Source organism: Leptidea sinapis, chromosome 15 (assembly GCF_905404315.1).
Source record: "Leptidea sinapis chromosome 15, ilLepSina1.1, whole genome shotgun sequence".
Lineage (NCBI taxonomy): Eukaryota > Metazoa > Arthropoda > Insecta > Lepidoptera > Pieridae > Leptidea > Leptidea sinapis.
The window spans coordinates 8,016,457-8,034,809 of NC_066279.1; the positions used below are offsets into that span (position 1 = coordinate 8,016,457).

Here is an 18,353-nt window from a genome sequence, read left to right on the forward strand (position 1 = left end):
AAATAAAGCGAATCAATTTCATGTTTTATTGCAACAGTAACAATATACATATCACAGCTGAACGCGGGGCGTTTCGGGTGCTATATGGGACATCAGAATGATGGCCGTCACAGACGAGCCGATTGGCCGCACCGGGTCAGTTTTCTTTAACATTAAATCAAATGACCTGCACAACATGGGATGGGTCAATAACAATCATTTTTTCTTGCGAACGCTTGCCGTGGGCTTTAGTATCGAAGGCGGGGGATCGCCATTCTCATTGGTAATACACAACGGTTGTCCAAAGGGTCGTGACATCGTTTCTTCTAGTTCTGTAATAAATATGTAAACAAAACAAAATAAATAATAATAAAACAGAAAAAGAAAAAGATAAAATAATATATAAATGAGTGGAGGTAGTGGGAGGTTATCAAGCATCTATTGGTGTTTGTTGAACAGTTAGGTAGGTACTAATCAACTATATCTAAACTAAATAAACACAGATTTTGCAAAATGAAATAAATAAACAAACACAAAATACAGCAAAACAAGAAGAGAACGAAAACTGAGGCACTGTGGAACAGTTTGAAGACGGGACGAACAAAGCGCACAAGGCATTGAACAGAGCGTTGCGCTACGACAGCCGTGGGCGCGTACTTTCCGGCAGAGAAATTGACCGGTGCTGAGGAGAGCCCCGGCGGGACTTGGAGCCCCACAAGGACATGCTCTTGACGCCGGCGAAGAGACGCCGCCGCACGCCGCCCTCTGTCCTCGACGCAGGGCCTACGGACAGGAACCGTTAGCAAGTGACCGCACCCCGCCCGCCCTGCGCCCGTGACAATCAATGCGTGCAAACAAACCGACACTACTGAAAACGAGTGGTTTAAGAAGCTGCCGGCGGCCGTCGGGCGTCTGGTAGCTCGTACGCTGCGACGGACGCGCGACGGTCGACGGCGGACGCGACCCGAGCGGAGAAGCAAACCGGGAAGAGACCGGGTGCGGCCGCGGCACCAGACCTGAGCTGGAGGAGATTTGCTGGGGCGCCACCGCCAGGCCAGTGGAGGGCCGCGCGGGCGAGCGGGCCGCCGGGGGCTCCTCCGGCGCCGATACGCGCACCACTGGGCCTCCGCCGGCGCCGCCCGGCTTCGCTATTTCGTTGGCACGCTTCAGAACTTGATACGTTTGATCCACTTCCTCCTCTAAGCATCAGGTGTCATGTTATAATCAAAGAGGACCACTAGTTTATTTGTGTTGTTAGAATGAAATGTAACATTGTGCGGAAGTAGTAGACTTAGGTCAGAACTAATAAGCATCAATCCGTAAATCAGACATATTACAACACTCGTCATCCCGCAAAGGAAATACATTTCCTCACTTTGTGAAGGATGTAATATCTTATACTGTCATACTCATTTTCCCGGATAATTACAATGTAATTATGACCTAATATTCTTAGACTGAGAGGTGTTAGAATTGTAATGTAAAAGCAAGTCATTCTCAATGTTTGAATATTCGTAATATTCAACACATTCGGGGTTCACTCCTATATATGTATACCGTACCCTCGTCATTGTAGTAATTGCAGTTATCGTCAAACCCGACTGATCTTTTGAAACACATCTTGGCAAGTCTTTGTCCCGGCAGCCACCCATCATGTACTCCTGGACAATTGGAATTTATCTTCGGACTAGTTTGTAAAACGTGTTAATGCAATTTTGAAGAGGTGAATAATTGTAAGCTTGGTGAAGCGGTGTTAATGAATAATGTAGATAAAACAAATGGTATTAAGGAATATCTGGAATGTAAAATTATATCCTATATTCTTGACCTTGACTGACGTCAAACGATACGACTTAATAATGAGAGCAATATGTTAAACATAGTATGTTCAATTTATGTTATGTTAATAAACTGATTTGCAAAAAAAACAGGCGGTTTTAATTTTTTCCGTCCCTTTAGAAAATAAAATAACAAAAGAGGTTTTAATCAAATGAGAATATTATTGGCATATTTATGAAGTGGTGTATAAAAAGTTTACTCCCAATTCAAATTTAAGACACAGTCGAACTTTAATAAAAATTGCAGTTAATTGCGTATTGTGGCGGGAATCGTTCATAGTTCGTACTAACTGTAAGTCATTTTACATAATTATTGTCGGACTTTCCTATTTCCTTGGCATATTTAAGTCTTGATATCATTACTAAGCGGTCTCTAATATGGTTGATAGAACGAGAAGGCCTGGGTCTGGAAGAAAACCATGCACAGAAGCTCGAGATGACCGTTTTTTGGTGAAGGTGGCAATGAGAAATCGCAAATCTTCTTATGTCAACCTCAAAAAGACTCCAGAGGAAGTGAGAGGTGTGCATACCAGCTTATGGCCTGTCAGGAGGAGGCTTCTCGTTGCCAATATATGCAGTCGTCGTCCAGCCCGTGGCCTTATTAATTACTCCGCGAGCACAGAGTTGCTAGACTTAACTTCGCTCGAAATTGTGCGACGTGGACTCAAGAGGACTGGGGTAGAGTATTATTCTCGGATGAATCCAGAATTTCACTATATGGTAAGGACCGACGTCGGTGAGTACTGCGAAGGCAAGGGGACCGTTTCGCAGAAGTTTGCTTTGAAGAAATAACCCCTTATGGTGGAGGCTCAGTTATGTTTTGGACAGCGATTAATGTATTGTACCGTACGGAATTAGTCTTCATAGAAAACGGCACTTTGAATGCACACAGGTATAATACCAGAAGTTATTATTCCGTACGTACAACCCACACTAACGGTTCTTGGAGACAATTTCATTTTTATGGACGATAACGCTCGCGCGCACTGTTCTGGCGAGGTGGAAGCGTGGTACATTCAAAAGGTAGGAATTCGTCGTTTGGATTGGCCAGCTCGAAGTCCCGACCTCCATTCCATAGAGTACATTTGAGAACTTCTAAAACGAAGAGTAAGATCGGTGCAGTCCGCTCCGCAAAACACCAGGGAGCTAAAGAATGTAATTGCTACGCGGTGGAAGATTATCGTAGCGTATTCCACAAGACACTATTAAGAATAGCATTGGTAATATGCCTGGATGAATACAAGCTGTTATTTTTGCAAGAGGGGGCCATACCCGATATTAAACTTTTACTTTTTATTTTTATATTAAAAAATATATAATTTTTCATTGAATTGTGATGATGAAATCGACAGAAACTACTTTTTTAAAGCATTATGATGACACTAGATACAACTTAGAATTATTAAATAATCTAAAGATACCAGTGAAGCAGGTTATTTATCTATGCACCCGTTTTTTTTGTTTGCAAAAAAGTGTATTATTTTCAAAATTCAGTAAGACGTAGTGTTGGTAAGCCCCCACAAGATGAACGGACGCTCTGGTCCGTTGGTCAAGATCGCCGGAGGCTGGATGAGGGCAGCCCAGGACCGATAGTCATGGCGATCTTTGGGAGAGGCCTTTGTCCAACTGTGGACGTCTCCAGCTGAAATGGATGTTCAATATTATGTTTAACCATCAATTATAACAATGACCCACCATTTATCATATCGATTACTTTGCCATGTTAATGTTAAATTATTTTAAATTTTAGAGTGCTGATTTCCAGCTTCCCAGGTGATTTGTATATTCCTCGTGAAATGTATGTATTTTATCTTCGTAGTCCTAAATTATTGAACACTATTGTATGTTTTACACTAGTGTGAACTACCAAAAATAATGTAAATAGTGGTCCATAGATTGCAACGTTTGCCCCTTCTAATATTAAAGTACCTCGTATTATTTTCTTGATCCTAAGTACCCCATGAAACGTTTGACAGAATTAATAGACTTACTTTCTTCCTCGTAGCCCGGGTCTTGAACTCTGTGAGCCTCAATTTCGGATGTACTTTTCTGTCGACGCAGCAGTCTTGACTTTGTTTGACACTTTCCAACCTGGGGCATGCAATCGGTGTGCACGTTCATCTTGCATATCCTACATCGTAGTCCTTGTCGGGTATGCCCTATTGTTTAAAAAAACAGTATAATTTTTGTAAAAGTGTTTGTTTTGCTCTCTGGTCTCCAAAATTATTTGTTTAGGATGATATGATATAAGCTTGGATAATTATTTACTTAAGTTGATATTTATATTATTTGAGTATATTTGGTGATAAAATATGTATATATTTCCATCTAAGAAAGTGTTTAGTTAATTTTTAAAAACGTGTGTTTTCATTGTCACTTAGTATTCCTGTGATGACCTTAATTCTAAAAAGTGTCATTAAGCGTCTCAGAGTTTGGGTCGCTATAATTCTGACTTTGATAAAAAAAATTATTAAAAAACCGTTAGCGTGGATTTAGGTCACATAGTTTATGATCAACTTTGTATAGAACTGCCAAAGATAACTTTTATAATTGCATTGTTTTATGGACTAAGTCGAGCAGAGTTCTGTGCGTAAAATAAGCGAAATAAAAGCCTAACAAAATAATTATTTGCATCCTGTTTTTATGTTGGTTACCAATGAAGTACCACCGCCTACATCTAATAATGTGTTACTGATTTACTATTGCTTAAACACCGAGCCGTGAAATATTTCACGCACACTGTAGTTCAAACATACAACTCATAATTTCATCGCTGGAATAATTCCGCGACCTATACCTAACACAGATATTACCTCTAGACTCTAGAGATTTTCGTGGTATTTAGTTACATAACGTTTACAATAAATAGAAAGGTAAGGCTTTAAAAAAAGCTTTCATATACCCGCGGGAATCGATGTGCTATTTTGAGATTTTACATTTCTAACTGATATTTTATTTACTGGTACTAGGTAAGTACATAAATTTATTGATTGTTGTCTAGTGGCATTTTAGTTTATTAATAATTAGACCATGATTTTGTGAAGGAAAACTAATAAATATATCTTTTATTGAAGACAGAGTTACGAAAAGTAATTTAATTCAAAGCCAGTCAGTACAATCACCAAAAAAAGAAATGGTTTAGGTACTCTAACCTTTTATTTATTTATTTATTTACTAATAATCCAACAGCTTTATATACCATTACAATAGACTTACAAATAATTTTACAAATATGCCAATTTAGGATTAAGAATAATAGTTACAAAACTTTAATAGGTTATCTAAGTTAATAATCTGTTATTTAATGCTAATATTATTACACACGTTAATAATAATATTATTTAAGAGGTGTGTGTGTGTGTATAGTGTAGGTGAGTGAGGGTGTAGCTGATTGAGTGTTTTCGTGTTTATGTTATACAATTTTATTTTCGTGTGTTTTAAGTATTGAGATTTCGTGTAAAAAGCGTTGCTTAGCCGTCGCAAAAATGTCAGTACCTGCGTACTCGGTATTATATAAGTATGTTATACGTTTTAAGATATTGTTCTGGGCATAATTTGTAGTTACTTGGGGGACGTGAAACAAGGAAGTGTGACGGGTTCTGTAGTCCGGTACGCTTAGATATATAGATTCTAATAATTCCGAACAGTCTATAAGGTTATTCCATAACATATGGAGTAACAGTATATCGCTTTTTTTCCGCCGTATAAACAGAGGTTCCATTCCAAAGCGTACACAGACATCGTAATAGGTGTCGAAAAATCAACGTATGAACATACGTATACATGCCTATTTCATATGGACTTACCTCGAAGTACTTGGGAACAAACATCACAAGGGGTAATTTTCTTGTAGGTGTATTCTTGAAAATTGTGCGCCTCCGAATCACCTCTTATACCGTCACGAGCGGCTCCATTCCTCCTAAATTGTTACACATATTAATAAAAAGTAATAGCGAGGCTAAATAAAACGTTTACAATACGAAAGATTTAACGATAGCACTAGATAATAGGTATCAAGGCGGGGGGGTAAATATAAACAGTGAAATGTCTGTTTACGTTATATGTGGATTCATTATTTATAAATTGTATCCTTCAGTGAAGTTCAGTACTTTCAATATACGTCATACTATTGATCAACTTAGCAAGGTCAAGTACAATATACAAGCTGTGATTGGATCATTAACTTTACACGTGTTCGATAATTATTAATGTCCGTTATACAAATCATAATATGTAATAAAAATATTACCCACAATATTATTTTACTATTTTAAAAACGTTTAAACCGTCAAGACGATATTTAGCGAAATAGACACAATCTTGAGCGTTTAATGATATTCCATAAAAAGAAGGATTTTACATACTAATGAGTATATATTTAGGTTTCTACAGTGGTGTTCAGGGATGTGTGATAATCGTGCGTTTCAATAATACAGATAAAAGACTTAGATCATTTATAGGTCTAGATAGACTATGACAACTGTGAATACGTCAAAATAAAATTGAGTTTACAACTAAACTCTATTTTGAGCAATGCACGCAAACTAACAGAAAGTGTCATACAAATCGCGAGTGTAAGACGTAGCTTGTCACGCACACTTAACTAATATTCCTGACCTGTTTTTATTGGTTGTCTAATAGCAAGAGACTCTATCTAGACGTTTAAATTATCTAAGGAAAAAGCGATAGATTTAGCAGCCAATATAAGCTTCAGGATTTTCTTCCCATTACTGTCCAAGACTACGTCCTAAGCAAGGCTTGGAAACCGAAAAAAAATCTAACCGGTTAACGTTGATGTACATACAGTACTTTATAATAATAATTAAATTTTATTCTCTTCCATATAAAATTAACCAGTTAGTAACGGTTTTTTTTCAGCTATAGTCATCGGCGAGTCATTCTACAGAGCAAAGTTTAAGTTTTAGTGATATTTACACACCACTCAACCTTATTAGATGAACACTTGGTCTACAATATTTGGTACTTACGCTCATCTCGTTTTGAATCTAGCGGACTTTAATAAGGGTTGATAACGCATACCTTTAACATTAACACTTGGAACGAAAAATTAAAACCGAATCGTTTAAGCAGTAGGTTTACTTCTAAGTCGCCTTCATTTTAAGGATGCTTTAGATTTACATAAATCGTAAATATGTCAGCAAAAAATGCACTGGAGCATGCTTCTATTGAATATTTCTGTCTTCAGAAAAGACGTGAGATCTGTTCCACAGTAACATTAATATTATATGATTCGAAAAATGCGTCATTAAAAGGCTTTAGATGAAGCGTAGTACAATACGAGCTTAAACACATCACACAGATTTAATATAGAATATCAAATCGAAATTTTTTATTAAATAAAACACGTAGATGTTGAAGAGCAGTGCACAGGAGAAGAAAATACCTGGGGCATTTGGGGAATTGAAGCAATAGGTGATAAGTACTTAGGGGTTTGATGGGAATGATACTTGTATAGGCACACCTACGGGGAAGTATTACCTCATTGTCATAACCGTGGACACCGCGTGGTACATTTGATTTTTTCTTTATCGATGCAAAAAGAAAGAAATATCAAAATGAACGTGATTGAATAAAGCATTTTGCAATCCCTGATGTAAAATATCCAAATTCACCGTTAAAACTATTATTTTTTTACCAAATCACTTTAAATAGATAAGAGAATATATCATATAACTAAAGTATTTTACATCATGGATAGTTTGTTTGCATTAAATGTGACATCATTGTTAATGTTGTAGACAGTATGACGACAAAATAACAAAACAATTGTTTCAGTTATCATTACACTATGAAGTAATAATCTATACCAAAACTATTCGATAAGATATTCAAATAATTACAGCTTTTAACATCAATTATTAACATAAACATGTATAATGAAATATGTTATGGCTCTTTTTTAATATTCAATTAAGTTAAATTTAAAGATATAACGTGAAATATGACGTTGTTTTTATACTTATCTATATCTTAAAAATGTTCTTAAAAATTGTTCATACTGGTTTTTGCAGTCTATCATTTAACTGGCTTTCTCACTCTTGTTGAACATTCTTAAAATATATTGAATTATAAATAATACATATAGTTAAATAAATCAATTTACGATAAAATTAATACAGTTCAAATATTGTGTTGTTTAACAGTAGATATCTTGTCACGCGATTATCTGCTTTCGTATTAACGGAAGTTAAGAAAATTTATCTCAGATTTAGGTCGATAAATAATATTTTGCCAAACAAGTCCTGTCAGGAGACCACATTATTCGAAACAGTGAAGAACAGGATTTTTATGGTAGAATATTAATTTGTAAAAGCTAAGAGTTATAATTTTATCTGTTTCAGCTTTCTGGTTTTCTACGACATCGTAAACTTTAACTTTGCCAAATCATTAACTACGCAGTGCTCCGCGGCATTCTTAAAAAGTGATCTAAAGTTTTTGCGTCCCGTAACAATTTAACTAGATTAGCATACAATATACTGAATACTAATCTGGCCACGTTAAGTTGTGGCATAATATCACAACTGCAGTTTTTTTTTTAATAATTATTCCACTGTACGCCAGATAGTCTTCTCATTGAGACAAGTACAAAGAAAATCATCGCATTACCTTTATATCACTAAAATTTAACACCCAGAAAAGGAAAAAAAGCCTCTTGTAAGATAGCTATGTTGTTAAGATAATTTTCATCGTGCACAAATCAGTGTTTTACTTCTCCACGTTTGAATTTTAATACAGTATTATCAAAGAGATTTGATTACATAGAGCGGTCATTGGATAATTTTTCAAACAGATGCCTAGTTACCTAGATTACAATAGCTACAACACTTTATAAGTAAATGTTTTGGGGAAATGATAGGAGATTACGATTCTAGAGCAAAACGTTAATAGGATCGGAACCTACCGTCAACGATTACGAAATTAGGATTAAGAACATTTTTTATGGAATAGGAGGACAAACGAGCGTACGGGTCACCTGGTGTTAAGTGATCACCTCCGCCCACATTCTCTTGCAACATCAGAGGAATCACAAGAGCGTTGCCGGCCTTTAAGGAAGGCGCCGGCCTAACGTGCTTTTTTTGAAGGTACCCATGTCGTATCGTCCCGGAAACACCGCACAAGGAAGCTCATTCCACAGCTTCGTAGTCGAGAAAGAAAGCTTCTTGAAAACCGCACTATGGAGGACCGCCACACATCCAGATGGTGGGGATGATATCCTAACTTTTGGCGTGTCGTGCGAAGGTGGAATTCGGTGGCAGGAATCAGGTTAAACCGCTCTTCGGAACACTCCCCATGATAAATGCGGTAGAAGATACACAATGAAGCGACGTCTCTACGCAACGCCAAGTGATCCAGCCGTTCACAGAGCGCTAGGTCCCCGACAATTCGAGCTGCTCTGCGTTGCGGTCAAATGGATCGAGCTGATACTGGGATGCGCCAGACCAGAGATGACAGCAATACTCCATGTGTGGCCGGACCTGCGCTTTGTAGAGCGCTAGAACGTGGGCCGGCTTGAAGTATTGCCGTGCTCTATTTTTGACGCCCAGTTTCTTCGAAGCCAATTTGGCTTTGCCCTCCAGATGGCCACGGAAAATAGCGCACAAGTATCAAAATTCAAACGGCAGATACCGCGCTACTTTGAGCTATTATCTGTATGTATCCAGTGGTTAAATGACACAAGAGTAAAAACAGTAACAAGTTTAAAAAATCTAGTAACAATATAAATTTCGTAGTTGTTCGCTCTATATCTTACTTATCTCTTTGAGTAGTATATACGCTATACCTTAAAAGTTACTGAAGCAAATTTATATCATGTTTGAGATAAGTCTTAGTATTTCCCTTATATCTCTAATTTTGTTTACTTATTCAACATATAGTCGCCGAAAAAGATTGAACCGTACAAATTTATGTGCATATTTGTGCATAAATATTAGATTGCATCGCTTCGTTAAGTTATGGATGTTGTTTACGGAGAGCGACTCGATTCGATTCGACACTTGAGTGTTTTCAAACTCGAACACTGTATTCTGTAGAAGATACAATCTTTGTTTTGTTCATCTCGAACGAAGCATCGCTTTTACAAATAAGCTTCATTGTGGCTCCATATTTTGAACACTAATTAATGAATGCAGCTTCTTCTAGTGCTATTAAGAACAGAGTGTTATGTAAGATTATCCACAACCAATCTATATTTTACATCGATATACATCTATCTACAAATAAAATTTTACGAACCAATGCGGGACTCGAACCCACGTCCTCTGTCGTTCCGTGCCAGTGCTAAATAACCTGCTCAACCCTAATATTTGCATATTAGGAAATTGACTTGAGATGTCGCTCTTGTAAATCTAAACAATATGTTAGTGGTTAGTGTAATTTGTCGTGGGTTCGAGTTCCAGATCGTTCATAAAATTTTGTTTTCAAACTTTAAAAACATTACAAATACATCTTAGATCTAGTCTGACAATAATTTTTTACAGATTGTGTTAATATGATATTTTGTGAAATATTATTTCACAAAATGTCTTATTAATATCAGCATAATAATCGAAAGATTTCACAAGATTCATAAAATAAATATTAAATGTAACAAAAAACCCTTTGTCACCTGTGGGGTTTGAACCCTCTCGAGAACCAAAGCTAAGTCGGGCGTCATAGACTCATCCAACCTGACTTGGAAGCAGTAGTTGAAATTAATGTTTCAACTTCACCCCTACTACGCTGCTGTAATGCGATATGTGATAAATGAACGACAAGATTTAAGGCGATGTAATAAAAGTTTCAGTTTAATAGAAAATAGTATAACAATATTCGAAATGACCATTTTTGGCTTTAACTCAGGCTTTTATTCTGTCTGGCCAAGAATTTATTGATTCACAATTTGTTCCCATGCGAAATTCTCTGATTATTGTAGGTATTTCTTAAGCGACTTGATGTCAGCGTGTCGTTTAGAGCAGGCCATGTCTATCAATAATGTCAACATTATTTGTAGTTGAAGGGGTTTAGATCTGGACTAGACGAGGGCCATTCTGAATTTTCAATCAGAAACGTTGACTAGACCAAGACCAGGTACAGTTTTGCTGTAGAGTCCAAGGTATATTTTTAAAAAGCGTATTGCTAAGAGTTTTCATATTACAATCTAAAAAAGTCTCTTGATACACTTTGCATGCATCCATCACTTCTTTTTCATTTCATCAAAATGACACTCCCTTCCACGGCTGACGCAGAATGAAGACCACATTGCACTTATCCGACTCTTTAGAGCTGTGCGCGTCCACTTTGTCATTTCGCTTATTAAACTGCTCTTAAATCGTAAAAAATTAAGTGAAAAGCATATTTCTGTACTATTCACTCGCGTATCGGGCTGTCGAGCATTTGAAGGAATTCGCTTTAACCTTTCATTTAGGGCTTGTCCTATATATCGGTAATCACCAAGCTTCAGTTCTGATGATATGCGAAATATGCTTTATTTCCCGTGATAATTATTTTTCCTCATAGAATGTCGGTGAATTTCCGCTTTAACAGCATTAAGAGCGTTATTATTACTAATAGGACGCGGCCGCTCCGATCTTACGAGAAGACCGACGTATTCAATGCCCACTTTGTGAAAGGGAATCACTGCAATTCTGGTGTCTTTAACATCCCATTCCATACAAAAGACTGAACTGACTAGTCTCGTGCCAGATTTTGGCGAGACAACACGTCCTGAAGATGCCTCGTGTAGAGGCAAAACACGTGTCGAATTGTTTTAAAAACAAATATTGGCGGAATTAACACTAAAGAAAACTTAAATCATTTGTATAATTATGGATTTCCGCAAAGTAACGCCTGATTCAATAATTATTTTTTAATGCCTTTCCATGACAGTAAATATTTGAAGTTTATAACATAAAAATAATTAAAGTGCAGATTGTAGTTGATATATACGTATATGTAATCTCTTTAAAAAAATCTAATCTGAGATATTTAATCCTGCTTTTCGCATTTTGATAACCATTCCATGGAATGTTTTGATGAACACTTTTTTCAATTCATCTATGGGATGCCGTATTAATATTTCTATAATTCATATTTATATGAATGTGGCAGATATATAACACCTATATTATATATAGATCTGTAAATGAACATTGAACTGACTGATTTATATATTAGCTCAACAAAGCATCTTATCTGACATGGCAATATCTATTAAGATAAACAGAACTATCTAGTAAAAATAATTAAATACAAAAAAACACCTAAGACTATAACAATGTGGCATTTTGGCAATAAATATAAATATTAAAAATAATTCACGATAAATTTAAAATATTATGAAATCTAAGAATTCGGTTTTATAACTTGATAGAATCAGTGGAGAAACTCTCACTCTATTTCTAATTTACAAGAACACAATTTTATGTTAATTTTCAAATATTACCAATAATTAATGATTAATTAATTCAATGCTCTTGTAAATTGTTTGCATGAGAATTGAACAACGATATGTTCTTAAAATTATTCGCAATTCCTTTGCAATACGACATTATAAATACGCGGACGCTCCTTTGTGTGGCCAATAACCCCTGATGTATTGATTATGAGTGCCAAGATCCTATGGTTGTCAAAACACAAGGCGACATGATTTTAAAAAATACTTAAATGTGATTATTTACACCCTAAAAGCTATCAAACACCTCAAATTATTGATAAGAACGTATTATTTAGATGAGCTTAGTCTGGCCATAAATACTGTTACAATTAAAAATAAACGAAATATTACATTTGAATTTCGAAACTGTCATTTTTATATGATTGTTCATTGAGTTTTCTCAATACATCGTACAATATTTTGCGATATTAAAATTGAGTGAGGTGATAAAGAGAACCGAATCGCTGTGATTGCATTCCACAAAGTAGGTAGGGAGCCAAATGCAATTTTTAAAATTCTCCATACGCTTGGTATTAGTAAAATATTTGTGTACCGGGCTATTAATAGGTACAATGAGACCTCCTCTGTGTGATAGAATAATATCTGGCCGTCCACGTAGTGTTCGTACGAAAAAGGTGGTCAAAGCAGTAGGGGAAAGAATTCGTAGAAATCCTGTCCGAAAGCAAAAGATTTTATCTCGGGAGATGAAGATAGCACCTAGAACCGTGTCGCGTATTTTAAGAGATGACTTAGAACTTGCAGCCTATAAGAGACGTACAGATAATTTCTTAACTGATAATTTAAAAAATAATGGGATGGAAAATCGAAACAACTACTGAAGCGGTACGCAAAGGGAGGTCACAGCAAAATTTTGTTTACGGTTTAGATTTTTTTAACATTTGAGCAACATTTTAAGAAACAAAATGACCATGTTTATGCTCAAAGCTCTAAGGAAGCTTCCCAATTTGTCGACACAGTGCAACGTGGGCACTATCCGACTTCAGTGATGGTTTTTATACCTCATTTTTGTGAATGAGCCATACTTTTGCGAAAAGGGTATCAAAACATCGGCAGAAGTTTATCAAGATACCATCCTTGAGAAGGTGGTGAAGTCCCTTAATAACACCATGTTCAATAACCAAGAATAGTCCTTCCAGCAAGACTCGGCGCCTTGTCATAAACCTCGGTCTGCGCTGTCTTGGTTGGAAACTTACGTTTCGGACTTCATCAGAGCTGAAGACTTGCCGTCGTCTTGGCCCGATCTTAATCCGCTGCCGTACTTTGACGTATCACTCGCTTCAACCAATAGCATTGCTTATCAATATTTAATATCTCGCGGCTATTTATTGCATATATAGTAATATTTGAAGTAAATATAAGTTACATGCATACGTATATAAATATAAGTTATATGCACCCTATTGTTTAGTGCACTTTTTTTGCATTTGTTATTACATAAGTAATTGGAATATGATTATTAGATTACTATCATTATCATTAGACTAACTCCGGCTTAAGAAGCCTCATATGCGTTATAATCTAATTAATAAAAAGATATTCTGTGGAATTTTCAATACTTTACATTATTTCATTTCAAAATATAGGTAGTGTGAGTGGCACTATAACTATTTATTTTTAAAAGTTATATAAGGCATTATTATTCTCAAAATTGATTGATTTAGAAAGCTTTTTGATGTCTTTTCTGAAACAAACGGCGCTCTAAGAGTGAAGAAACGGCCCGCATTCTTTTTTGCGATCTTTTTAATAAAATATGTAACAATATTGTACTGTCATTTTCATTGCTATAAAATAATCATAATCCCAGGCTGTCCGATCACTTAGATGTTCAGCTGTGGATTAGTATGATTTACGAAAGACCCATTTTCTAATAAAACATTTAAATTTATTCATAGAAAATGCCTGAACAGTGATTGAGACTTTATTATAAAAGTTTATTCATTTACCCTTGAAGCTATAATGTATCTTATGAAGCCTACTAGAATTATTAATTAAAATAACTATTTAGAGCAGAAAGGTGACAATCTCGAGAATCGTTGGCCAAATTGAAATGAAACTATGTACATGTAAAGGACGACATTACCACTCCGACGAACATAGTGATGTTAGTATCAGATAATCGGCGCTGGTAGCAGTTATTTTTATCCATTGAACCAAAATCAAATCAAAATCAGTTTATTCACGTAGGTCACGGAAATGATACTTATGAATGTCAAAAAAAAAATCTTATTGAATCTACCGCTACTTCGTAAAGGGTTGAGCTAATAAGAAGAAGTAGCAAGAAACTCATTGCCACTCTTTTATATCAAGATTTACATTTAAGTACATCGATTTACAAATCATTTCAAATTACAATATAATAAAATGTAAAATGATGCAACAGACACACTCAAACGTCAAATAGTCAATGTCTTACCGCTGAACCGCAGCTTTTTAAGTCGAATTGATATTAAATTTTGTATTTATTCATGTGCTAAAAATTTAAACATCAACTAATACGGTTACACTAATAAATGCAGACATCTTCGTCTTCGGAGAACAGCTAGTTGTATTATAAGCATGCATGTGTCAACAAACTAATAAATTCAAATTCAAATATTTTTATTCAAAATAGGATGTGAAATCACTTATTGAAAGTCAAAAACTATCACCTATTTCCAAAACGAATGCCTCAGACCTGAGAAGAATGGGCGCAATAAACTCAGCGGGCTTTTTATTTTTCATCAAAAAATATGTTTACAAAGTAATATTGTACAATTTAACTTATTATTTAATAGCCTGAGGGCGGTCGCTCCATTCCCAATCTGTGGTATCATTAAGAAAGTCATTTAGGTTTTAGTAACCTTTACCACACAAATGTTTTTTAACAATTCTTTTGAATAACGTAATACTAACGTTATAGAACAAAATTAACTTCTTAAGGCGACACTAAATGCCGTCGACCTTGAGCGATATGAGTTCACGGCTCCTATGTAACACAGCCAATATTTTCAAAATTCTTGCGTCGAAAATGTAACATTTTAACAGGCGCAAACAGTTTAATTGCTTATAATCCTCATTATTGATTACTAAATCTGAATAAATGTACCAACACAAAAAAAGTAAAAGCTATAAGAACAACTTTTATGAAAGTAGTATACTAAACAAATGCATCATGCCGAGAAAAAACTTGTTTAACTGCAAAGAAAACTGGTACTTCATAATAGCTTTGAAGTATTAACTTTAACCAACAGCAAGCATTGGCAACCTACAAGTAAGATTTAAGGGTATGTGTAACAGGATAAAGTAGTGTTCATAGCTCCAAATGCTATATTTTCACCACAAAACTTGTCTAAAAACAAGTTGTTTGTGTGTTTTGTGTTTACCCTTCGCCTAAAGTAAATATTGTCATCCAATAAACATCAAACACTTCAATCAATAGTTGGAGGCAAGTGCAAGGAGTAAACAATGATGGCCGACAAGTCTGGTCAGGCGATGTTGTGTTAAAGCTAAACCAATATCACGACGAAAATTAATCTATTGTTCGAGTTGATGGCACAATATACGGAAGTTGGGAGCGATAGTGACCAAAGTTATTGAGCAATTTCTAAATGTAATATAGTTTTTGAGGGACCTATTTATATATCTGGGTTAACGTCTCTATAAATCTTTGTTTCCGATTTACAATATTATGTAGACACTTCAACATATCATGCTAGAGATTTAGAGAGAAAGAGAGATCTTATTTAAACAAAACAGTATATATTGAAATTGGCGAGACTAGTTTTAACGACCAAAAAATATGTGGAGTTGCCATTTATGTGATTTACTATTTTTCTTAGTGATTAATATATTTGTTCTTGCGTCAATAACAATGTTTTCAATTTCTAAATGTAATATAGTTTTTGAAGGACCTATTTATATATCTGGGTTAACTTCTCTTTAAATCTTTGTTTCCGATTTACAATATTATATAGACACTTCGACATGTCATATTAGAGTTATTTGCACAAGGCAGTATTGATATTGGCTAGTTTTAATGAGCAAAAAATATGTGGAGTTGCAATTTATGTGATTTACTGTTTTTCTTAGTTATTAATATATTTGTTTTTGCGTCAATATAAATATCATGCGACTTTATATTGAAGGAGTTTTTTGGTGATCTACCAAATAAAATTAAACCTATGTTCTGTAACTCAATTCAGGCAGGCGACGCCGTGGCCTCCTGATAGGGCCTAACTAACCTTTCGGAACTCCCAGACAAGAGAAATAAAAGGATTATCTATAAACCTGACTGGCAACACAGATCATTATTCTCTGTGGTTGTAGAATGCGGTAACTGCGGCGAAGTGATAAAGGCATAAAGTTCAGTGGAATGTTAAGTAATGTAACGATATAAACTTTCTCGGTGACTGATTTACTACTTAATGAAAATTTTCAGCTAGAACGATTTTGGTCCATGTGAAAGTCCTCGATTTAGACATCCTGATCTGAAAAAATGCATATCGATTTAGCAAATTGGTTATCAGCTCCTGGTGGGATAATAATATAAAGATCAACTAAGCAAAAATTGGTTATCATAATGTTAAAACTAGGAACAAACATAAACTTATAATGCCTACTACTTGTTGTTGTAATCAATTTAATAGTACGATTTATATTGTAACTATATTTTTATAAAAAAATTATATTATTATATCCTTTTTCTTATAAAAATATGTATTTGAATTAAATTATTTAGAATAATAATTTAATTAAATAGAATATATCGTAGGATAAAATGGTAAATTTACTTTTTAGGTCAATTACATTATACACAATACGACTTTTAAGAAACCAACAAACGAATCGGGAGTTCGAAAAGAAATTCATCTTGTAGATATGTGATAATATTCGTAAACAATAACACGAGGTAATCTTAGAAAAAGAGGTCGTATATGAGCAATGATATCCCTCAACGCTGTTGATATTAAAAAAGTTGGCATTTACCGACATTTACAGACAACGAAGAACCCGGCTTATCTCTGGGATCTGATATATTATGAAAACAAATTATATTTACTCAGCCTATATAAAATCTCGGCCCTCGGCAAAGAGTACATGTTTGTCATTCTTAAAAATGTTAGATTGTTTTGTTATTCTAGGATTTATGAATGTAATGTTGTTATCCCCAACTATGCATAATACATGCGTTACGCAGGCGGTATGAACAATGACTATGTTGATATATTAAATAATTTGATATTCGTTTGTATAGGACTTGAGATGATGCTATTTTCTTTCTATGCATAGTATATGAGTACGTTAAGCACACAGACTGAGCAATTGTATAAACTTAAAGATTTATTCCGAAAGTAGACACTCTATATATGCCTCGCATATACATATATAGGCGTGCCTCTTGGCAAGGGTTTCCTTTAAAGATTTCCATTGCTTCATGTCTCTGGTGACTCTCTTGAAGTTCAGCCCCGCATTCCTTCTATCTGGTAAACTGCCTTTCTCGACTTCGCTTGCCATCCATTTGCTGTTTTTTCATATTTTGCTCATATTGTCAGCGGGTATTGACTTCCGAAACTCTAGCAGTGACATCAGGAATTATTCTAAAGGAATCAATTTTGAGAATATAAATGCCTTTTAACCTACGTGTATTTCCAGTATAAATACAGCTGTTGAAGTAAAGTACTGTGGCAAATTAAATCAACGTTCTACCGGAAAACTTTTATTGAAATCTATCAACGATGCGATGTGCGGGGAAAATGCAGCGGTGTGCCATCAAACGTTATCAGATTAAAACAAAATTTCAACTAGTCGGTGAATTTTCAATGGAATTTATAGTGACCGGTAATTAAATTAATGGATTTCAATAACAAATACTTGTTCAACGAAAATTGAACGTAGTTTTCAGCGTAATATTTCACATAACATAGGTTTTTGAATGAGAACCGATTTGAAAGATACAAATTAGTTTAACAGGGTGCTAGCAACAATGAATCCTTGAGAATAACATTCAAATCAAATTCATTCATTTTTAAACTTAAACCCTTATTATTTCATTATTTAACTGTCCATGTGTTTGTCTGTCGAGATTACTCCTGTCAGTTACGCGA

General features: G+C 35.2%; 1 protein-coding gene across 3 annotated transcripts in view; it reads right to left on the minus strand.

Moving 5' to 3' along the window:
* Positions 1-12: 12 nt before the first annotated feature.
* The window catches only part of LOC126968458 (uncharacterized), a 252,731-nt gene continuing 234,390 nt past the window's right edge, over positions 13-18,353 (minus strand). For 2 of the 3 annotated variants that reach the window (XM_050813504.1, XM_050813506.1), the window contains 4 exons: positions 5,624-5,736; positions 3,809-3,976; positions 1,542-1,640; positions 13-311 (listed from right to left, as the gene is read on the minus strand). In XM_050813504.1, the coding sequence (XP_050669461.1) occupies positions 196-311; positions 1,542-1,640; positions 3,809-3,976; positions 5,624-5,736 (496 nt within the window). In that variant the 3' untranslated portion in view covers positions 13-195. The remainder of the gene's footprint in view (positions 312-1,541; positions 1,641-3,808; positions 3,977-5,623; positions 5,737-18,353) is intronic. The other variant, XM_050813505.1, reaches the window with a different exon arrangement.